The following is a 9,564-nucleotide window of genomic DNA, read 5'->3' as shown; positions in this document are numbered from 1 at the left end:
ACTTCTAGAGTGAGGTGAATCCAAGTGTGCCGGTGCAATCCTTCTTGCACTTGAAGTAGCTGCCGAACTCACAGATGAAATTCATAATCCTGAGGAAGAGCTTTCGCCTCATTCGATAACGGCGTCAAAATACTCTCTCGCCGTGCAGTGGAGCGTCGGCGTAGAGCAAGCAATAGCCTTCCAATCGATGCCTCTGCTTTCCCTTCAGCCGGCCCGACGCTGAGCCACCTCGCCGCGGCTTTGCATTGCTTGCGAACAGGCCGGCCAGAGCAGTGAGGACCATGAGATGCTCTTTGTCCTGGGCGTCGACATCGGCTTCCTCCTCCAGTGGCGCCGCAAACGCCTCCTCCTCGTCCGAGTCCATCATCGAGCAGACAAAATGTCGAACACCTGGCGGGCGTGGTAGGCGCGCAGCCGCTGATAACCCTGCCCTGCGTGGCTGGAGCGTCGGAAAGCTCGCTCAGGAGCGGGGGGAGGCTGCCACGGCGAACCCTCTCTTTTCCGACGGGGGAATGGCCTTTCTAGCGGTGGTGGGTAGGTAGACGGCGCCGGGATCGGCACGGCGGCGGAAGGCGTGTGCGCGGAGGGGGGTGGAGAGGGGCGAACCTGGACGAGGAATTTTTGCCTGACAGTGGTGGCCCAGGCGCGGTTTTTCCTTCCGCCGGAGCCCCCAAGCGCCCCCCAGTGTGCTGGGTTCGGCCTGGGATCGCCGGGCCAAAATATGGACCGAGCCAGCGAATGTCGGCGTCCTGGGGACGCGACTGGAGGGTTTTTTCGACGCCGGCGCGAAAAAACTCGCCTTGGGGTGCCTGTTGGGGACGCGAGTGTAGATGCTCTTACAAATGTGACTGCTGCAACCAACAACATGCTGTATTGGAGTGTTCTCTTACAAATGTGACTGCTGCAACCAACAACATCCTGTATTGGAGTGTTCGTCTATTCCCACTGATTTTCTGGCACTAATTGACTGCCGTAGATGATTGGTTTCCTCTCGATGAATAGTCTCACAACTGCTGCCGTTTCGATCGGAAGATAATTTTTTGAGTAAACAAGCAACATAAAGCTTGGCGCCAGATTCAAGGGCAAAATCCTCGAGAGCAGAGAAGAATATACCTAAGATTCAAGGGCCTTAAGATCATTGTAGCTGCTAACAAGGTCAAGCAGCAAGTTACAAGATGGCCATGGCGGACATGGCAATATGAAATGAAAAGGTATAACACAACAACAATAGACTGAAGACATGACACACTCTTATTCTAGCTGCTCCTTGCTGAACCTATGAATCTTACTTGCACTTGCACCAACTTGCCGGTTGTCATTTCAGGAAAAAAAAAAAACAATGTAGCTATCAGCTTAGAAATGTCTCAGAAGGCTACTTTTTTTTATCTCACTGCAACACATATGCATTCTGTTTTTTTTTTGTCAAACTATATGCATTCCGTTTGAGACCCCAGTCTGATACCACTCTTTGTCCGCTGACACTCAGTTTCATTCCTTGAGCTGGGGCTGTGGCCCTTTTGTCGAAAAATGATAGAAAGCTCGCAACTAAGAACTCGAAACAGTTCCGTGATATACCATGAAAACCCAGAAAATCAGGTAGGTGACGGCGAGTAATCAGAAGTTCTCCGTCCATGGCAAGCATGACACCTCACAGAATCACCAAGCAATCAACACGAAGGCATGCTTCTTCTGTACACTGATCAGTAAACATGCTTACACCTGTGCCAACCTTGTCCATGCACCGCCGGAACTGTAGTGTACCTCAATGTCATCAGTTGCTTTTCGCCCAACAGAACCAGACCTCTCCAAGTCACCGCAGGGTAGTTCTGGAGCTGCGGGTGACGTCATAGCCGGTCTCCCCAAATTTCTGACCCAGTAACCAGCAACCACTCCTCGGTCTACCTTGGTGGGGGTGGTCAGGCATTTGATCTTGTCACAAAGCTTCTTGTCGTCAAGTTTTATGGTGTCGGCGAGCACATCCATGTTGTACAGGGCCAGTTCTTGGAGGTGTTCCAGGTCATTCAGACCATCGAGAACCTTCAGACTACTGCAACCATGCATGGCCAAGACCGAGAGCATCGGCATGGCGCCAGGCTCTACCACCAGCTCCTCCAAGGCGCACAGATTAATAAGCTTCAACTTTCGGAGGCTCTGGAATCCCCTCCCAGGAAAAACCAGCGTTGCTCCGCTGTATGAGCAATATGAGAGCTCCATCTCAGCGATGCATGGCAGCACTGCAAGCTTGTCTACAAACGGCTGCGACAGCTCTGATTTGTGCAAATGGAGCATGGTGAGGTTTGGCATGACATATCGGTCACTCTTTGAAGCATCAAGGTCTTCCAACTTGCCGTGTAGAATCAGCACCTGGAGGCGGCGCATGCTTGAGTCAGTGAACATCGTGGATGGAAGGACTTCACCAGATAAGTTGAGGTTCACAAGGAATTCCATTTTCCTGAGAGCTGCTGAAAGCGCTTTAGTGTGGGTATCCGAAATCCCAGACAGCGACAGAGACCGGAGACATAACATGTAGTTCAATGGACATATCTGATCATGCCACGGGTTTGAAGGCTCCGCGCCATCTAGGGTCATCAAATTATTCAAGGAGACTCTGCAATCAGGCAACAAGATTTTCTCAGCAAGCACATGCCTCAGTGCTTCAATTTCCCAAAATTCATCGACAACTCTTGTCACATTTGTTCTCCTTACATCTAATGTCTGGAGATTGTCAAGCTTGGAAATGGATGAAGGGAGCTCCTCCAAGTTGCTGTTTCTAATACCAAGGTACCTCAAGTGGATTATTCTTCCAATCTCATCTGGCAGCTTTTGGATCTTCAAACCATTCAGATCGATGACACGTAGGAACCTAGAGCCCTGTAAGAAGTGCAGCCCATGAATGGTCTTGAGGCCAGCTCTGTCGGAACTTCCACATGCTCTCAAGCACATCTCTGCAAAGCTGCCCCATACTGTCTGAGGTCGAAGCGATTCATATACTGAACTGCTGCGTTGGTCTTCTGCGAAATCGCAGAGAAGAGAACGCAGCTTAGGAAATTCATTAGGTATGTTGACAAATGAATCCACATAGTTGTGTACAGCAAGGCGCCGCACTGCATTTGGATTTAGGACATTAGCTTGGTGGTGGATTTCAAGGAAACCAGAGTCCCGTGCTTCAGATTCCAGGAACGCATGAAGCAGATTGTGGATGGCTACCAGCTTGATTCGCCCTCCAGCATCCTTGTCCATGACCTGGACTAGTCCTCTTGAGACAAGGTCCTTCAGATAGTCAAACCCAACCTCCTCCAAAGTTTTCCCCTTCTTTGGCACCACAAAACCCTCCGCAATCCACAGACGCACCAAACGATCTGGGTAAACAATAATATTTTCTGACATGGACGCAAAGTAGAGAAAGCATGACTTTAGGTGGTGTGGCAGATCATCAAAAGCTAAAGACCATATGCTTCCAACTGGTTTTGGCTGGCCATTGGTCTCGAGTTGCTCAAGGACGTCATTCCACTCCGTAGGAATCACCTTTGATCGTAATACTCCAGCAAGCACAATGATGGCTAGCGGAAGACCTGTCGATATATTGTGAACTTTGTCATAGTAAGCTTTGCACTTGTAAATTTCTGGAGGTTTCTTTGCTCCAAAAACTTGTCGACAAAACAACTGCTGACCGTGTATGGTTTCAAGGCAACCCAATTCAAGGGGAGCAATACGCGGGTCCATATGATTGATTTCCTTAACACTTAGGCGTGTCGTAAGCAAGATTCGGCTGCCATTGTTTTCATCTGGCAGGACATCCAACAAAGAGTTCCAGTCACTGATTTCGACCAAACCATCAAGAACAACTAAGTACCGCCTGTTCTGCATTAGTTGTCGAAGCTTGCGCTCTTTACTGGTGGTTTCTCCATTACCAGGTTCCAATGATGCCTTATCAACTTCTTCAGGTGCTTCTGGGACCTCTGAGCTGACCTGCTTGTACATAGACTCCACATAGTCTGTGAACCTGATGTGCGGTGGAAGACATACCCATGCATGCACCTCAAAGTTTCTCATAATATCAGGGTCGTTGTACAGCTTTCTTGCAAGTGTTTTCTTTCCAATGCCACACTCGCCCAGAATTGAGATGACAGCACGGTGACAAACAATCTTCTCTCTGTCAATGATTTGGTCTTTGAGGGTTGCAAATTCACTTTCTCTGGAGTCTTCAACATATCCATCCTCGTACCTGCAGCACCAATAGATCAGTATTAACTGCCAATGATGAACTAGTGTGTGCATGCTTTTTTAGAACACGCATAGTCGATTTACAACATGAAGTGTCAAACATATTTTTTATTTAAACAGATAGTCTACCAGAAGAAAATAAAATAACTTGAAACTTGATAAAGGGTTTGTCACTGAAATATGTGATGAAGCCAAATTAACAAAAAAAAGGGGGGGGCAGCCCGGTGCATGTAGCTCCTGCTTGCACAGGGTCAGGGGAAGGGTCCGACCACTTTGGATCTATTGTACGCAGCCTTTCCCTACGTTTCTGTAAGAGGCTGTATGAAGCCAAATTAACAATACACAAAAAATTAGAATGTACGACCTAGCGGCATTTCCAATCCTACAATTTACTCAGAAGTCAGAACAGAGTCCCAGACTAACTAATCATACAATTTTCTTACTACATTCGACTACATAATCAATATTTATTCAATTATTTATCTATTTTTTAAGAGGGATGCCCTGCATAATTAAATAAGTAAATGAATCGACATGAATGTGCAAAGTAATATTGTTAACAAATACTCAAGGTACATAATGCGACAGTAGTGTTCCAAATAAACAAACAAACAAACTAGTTAGAGTTCATAACAGAACATTTTTTAAGGGCAAATACACTTAGATACAGATTAGTTTGCCTTCAGACATCCACTTTCTCAGTTTTTTTTTGTCAAATTAAAAACAAGGGAGTGACTCCCTCATGATAGAGAACCTACAAAAATTTGAGCAAGAAACAAGATCTCCCTTTGGTCAAGGCGTCAAGCTAGTGTGGAATGCCTACTATAGCAACTTGGTTCGCAACTGTTCTGCCCCTAAAGACTCCTCCTGGTGGAAGCACATCATAAATGAAGTGGCAAATACAGAACGATGGCAAGTTGCAAAGCAAAGTCAGGACACCTTTTTTAAAATGATTAGTTGAATGACATGGTTTTTAAAGAGAAATTCCCTGCAAGCTTCTCCTTTGTAAAAAGTATAAGGATGCTTTGGTCCGAGAGGTTCTATACTCAGATGGTATTTTGACCTGTTCAATCCCCCACTCTCTGGTCGTGCTTTTGAAGAACTACGAGACATTTAGGCGATTCTTGGGTCGTGCAATCAATCTGACGGCCCTGCGGATAGATGGCATTACACCTGGGTCTCGGACAAATACTTCTCCAAGCACTTTGATACCCATTTTTTTATGGAGATCAAGTTGACCCCTGCCCCAGACGGATATGGAAAAGTAAATGAATACCAAATTACGAGTGTTTGCTTGTCGGCTGCTCAATGACTAGCTGAATACTACGGGCATGCCAAGCCACAGTTCACTTTATAACCCCTCACCCCACTCCCCTACCGAAGCTGTTGCGGCGTTGTGGTTTTGGCTGACATGGCGCTTATGTGTCTATATTTTCGTTGGAATGTTGTCCAAGAAGTGGAAAAACGTCACTGGGTCAACATCACTCAAAGTTTGGTACAAAAAATAATAATCTTAATAAACAAGGGAAAATCCAAAACATTTAGATAGAAAAAAAGAGGAAAATAAATTTGAAAATCAGTAAAAACTGATCATCCAAAAATGAAGAAAAATACAAATTGATATATTTTCTGAAAGGTGGATAAAAATATGGTATAAAGAGCTATAGCTCTTTTAATTTTGGCAACATTTCCATCTTTAAAAAGTTCTCTGGTAAAAAGAGGAAAATATTGTAAACCTTTAAAAGAACTAGTTAAAATGCGTTTTTGTGTTATTTGCCTGAAACGTGCAAATTTTTGTTTTTATTTTTTATCGATTTATTAGTTCCTTGAATATTAAAATTTATTTAAATCTATTTTTCAAATGTTTACCATTGTTCAATTACTTTTCCAATTATCTATTTTTGTGAATTTCCCCGTCCTTTTACATTTAATATAATTTTGATGTGATTTCCTCGGTTCTTTCTGAAATGGTGACACACTGACATTTTTGCCCACGTGGACATGATAATAGCACAAAAAGAAGGCACAAAGAGGCCACGTCAGCCAATACCATCTCAGTACCAGTAGAGGGGAAACGTGAACAATTTTGACTTTCGAGAGTTCGAGGGTGTCAGATCCTTGCATTTAGCAGCATTAATATGGAATTGTCAGATCCTTGCAGCTCTTAACTCATGTACCATTGCATTGCATCACATCAAATGGAAGGAAAATGCCTAAGAAATAAGAACCACTATTGTGATACAAAAGGAAACAGCATTGTGGCCTTGTAACAAGAACAAGAGAAACTACCTCAAACTCAAGTACAAGTAAGCAAATAATAAACAATAAAAACAGCATACCACTCGGGATCAGTTTCAATCGATGACGAATTCCATGTTTCGGATGGAAAACTCTCAATAGCATATGTTTCCTTGTTCTGATTCAGCTCATCGATCCTTTCATTGATCTTCACTATCTGATGCGACAACCCATGACGTACAACAATCTGCACAACCTCATACTGCTTAATTTGTAGCCCATCAACATTCATTAAAAACAAAATTAAAATTTTGCATAATTTTTTTAGGGATATAATTTTGCATAATTGGCATAATTTTGAAGGAACCTGGAGGCACTGAACGGTGAGAGGGATGTTTTACCTGAGTGGCGAGCCCCTGGACCAGGTTGAAGGCTGCGCCGTGCCACCAGCCGCGGCGGCCCTTGGCGCTGAGGTGGAAGGCCTCGACGCGGAGGTGGAACTCGTCGACGGCGTCCTCGACCTCGAAGGCGACCTCCCGCGTCTCCCGCAGCCACAGCAGCAGCAACTCGTTGGCGCGGCCGCGGCGGGCGCGGTCGGCCCCGCGGACGAGGGCCTGCAGGTAGGCCAGCTTCCGGCGCAGGGACCGGATCTCGGTGTCCACCCGCAGCAGCGCCGTCGCCTCCGCCGCCGCGAGCTCGCCCAGCTTCACCGCCACCCCCGTCACGCCCGCGTCCGCCATGATTGGTTGCCCGCGTCCGTCTGCCTCACTCAGTCAGTGTGCTTGGCAAGTTTTGGTTGGTGGCGCACTGGCGTCGTTGTCGCTAGTAGCCTGGACGTGGCGTGGATGGCGTGGGACTAGTGAAGCTGGCATGGTCCTTCACCATAACGCGCCGCCCCCGGAGGACGCACATTCACGATGATTTCTGAAGAAGTCGACACCCAGCTTTTTTTTTTTTTAAGAATCAAGAACTTTATTGAATTAAGCGGGAGTACATTCCTTCATCACACAAGGCGTGAGGAAGGCTGGAACATAATTTATCCAAAGACAGCGTCTCCTAAAGGAATAACAGTGTATAGCGCAAAGATGTGCTAATTCGTTCACTTCTTTCGAATGAAAGTTAAGTGAAACTCCTCAAGATTCCCGCAAAGCTTTTAAATTTCTTTCATTGTGGTAGCAATCTCCGAGCGATCAATATCTCGAGAGTTCCACAATTTGACCAACCTTTGGGCATCAGTTTCAACTATCACCTTTTTGTAGCCCAGATCTAACGCTAGCTGGACACCATCTCGAATTGCCAATGATTTCGTTGTCATAGCAGAGAGACCATGCTCGTACCAAATCGCCTGAGCTCGTATCAAATTGCATTCATGGTCTCGCACTCCTAAACCAGTGCCTCCCTTATGTGCACCGGCGGAGCTACGTGGAGGCAAAAGCGTGCCGTGGCCCGCCCTGCCCAAAAGCAAAAAACTAAACTACTATGCATTGTAACTTGTGAGGCGTAACTACGTCAGCAGCCTGAATGCGTACGAGACTGACTTTTCTGCTTGTTAGCCTCCGTGACGCAGGAAGGACTTGCTAGCTTGGCCTAGTAGCATTAGAAGTACTAGTATGGTTTAAATTTTGATTTTTTTTGTGTTGTTCATTAGTTTGGCCCGCCCAATTATTTTCTCGTAGCTCCGACACTGCTTATGTGTATCAACATCAAACGTTGCATCAACGTTTATCTTCAGGTATGACTGGTCTGGTGGCTCCCATTTGCGTTTCTCTTTAGGTGTCACCGTCGACCGCTGCTTCCCAGTCTCGGTCAGGTCATAAGCTACATCAGTTGCCCATTTCACTGATTGTATCAACGATCTTGAGCTTTCTCCGTGCACACGCGCATTCCTCTCCGTCCACAATGCCCGTGCACCACAAAGAATAACACATGCTTCAGCTTGCTGTACTTTGATTCCCTCCACCATATCCATCGCCCAGGTTTGAGGGTGTAGCGTTGGTACTTTGATGGACGTAGTATGCTTAATCTCTTGCCAGAATAGTTTAGCCCAAGTGCACTCAAAAAGGGCATGCCTGACAGGCTGACACTCTCTTCTTGCCCACATGCTTCACAGAAGTTAATGGGCTCAATATGTCTAGAGTATAAGACAGCTCTTGATGGAACAAAGCCCTTAATCACTCTCCACTAGAAGTTCCTCACTTTCGGTGGTACTGGGAGGCGCCATAATTTCTTCCAGAATGGTTTGTCCGGACCGCCTGCACTTGAGGTTGCTCCCACATCTCGTCGCAATTCGATCATTAGTTTATAGGCTGATCGTACAGAGAAATTCCCAAATCTGTCCGGAAACCATGACCAGAAATCTTCGTGTGCTCTACCCACTGGAATCCTAGCTATCATGGATATATCCGGTTCCACAAAGTTAGTTTCTAGTTTCTGCATATCCCAGCCCCCATTCTCTTGATCAACCAGTTCATCCACAAGAGTAACTGTTGTAGTTGGGAGTCTTACCAGTGGGCGTTTATCGTGGCTTTCAGGCACCCACGGATCCTCCCAAATCCTAATGGAGTTGACGTCCCCCACTCTTTTGATCAGCCCTTTCTTTAACGCTTCTCGACCATGCAAGATGGCCCTCCAAGTATGTGAAGCGTTCCTTTTATTTCTAGCTTCCATAAAACCACAATCATGAAAATACTTGCCTTTTAGAATCCTTGCACACAACGAGTCTGGATTCGTGAGGAGCCTCCAGCCCTGCTTCGCGAGCATAGCTTGATTAAAAATCTGGATGTCTCTAAAACCCATGCCTCCCTCACTCTTCGGGGTGGCAATCTCAATCCATTTCTTCCAATGCATTTTCCTCTTCTTTTCATCTCCTCCCCACCAAAACCTGGCTAACAAACTAGTTATCTTCTTGCACATGTTCTTTGATAACCGGAAACAACTTATTGAGAAGGTCGGGATTGCTTGACAAACAGATTTCACCAAAACTTCTTGACCAACACTGCTAAGCAATTGTGGGGATCATCCCTTGCACAATTTCTTAATTGATGAGATTATTCCTTCAAATTGTTCATCCGTGGATCTACCAAGGGCAGTTGGTAATCCAAG

The 9,564-nt window shown here is 46.0% G+C and overlaps 1 protein-coding gene across 1 annotated transcript; it reads right to left on the bottom strand.

The window, feature by feature from the left end:
* Positions 1-1,100: 1,100 nt before the first annotated feature.
* LOC123147774 (probable disease resistance RPP8-like protein 4) lies at positions 1,101-7,324 on the bottom strand. The gene is made up of 3 exons (XM_044567084.1): positions 6,864-7,324; positions 6,564-6,709; positions 1,101-4,225 (listed from the first exon to the last, which is right to left on the bottom strand). The coding sequence occupies exons 1-3, from the start codon at positions 7,200-7,202 to the stop codon at positions 1,714-1,716; spliced, it is 2,997 nt and encodes a 998-aa protein (XP_044423019.1). The 5' UTR covers positions 7,203-7,324; the 3' UTR covers positions 1,101-1,713.
* Positions 7,325-9,564: the final 2,240 nt, after the last annotated feature.

The sequence above is a fragment of the Triticum aestivum genome, chromosome 7A, assembly GCF_018294505.1.
Source record: "Triticum aestivum cultivar Chinese Spring chromosome 7A, IWGSC CS RefSeq v2.1, whole genome shotgun sequence".
Classification (NCBI taxonomy): Eukaryota; Viridiplantae; Streptophyta; class Magnoliopsida; order Poales; family Poaceae; genus Triticum; species Triticum aestivum.
Note: the sequence above shows the minus strand (reverse complement) of the source record. Positions and strands in the feature narration are given on the sequence as shown.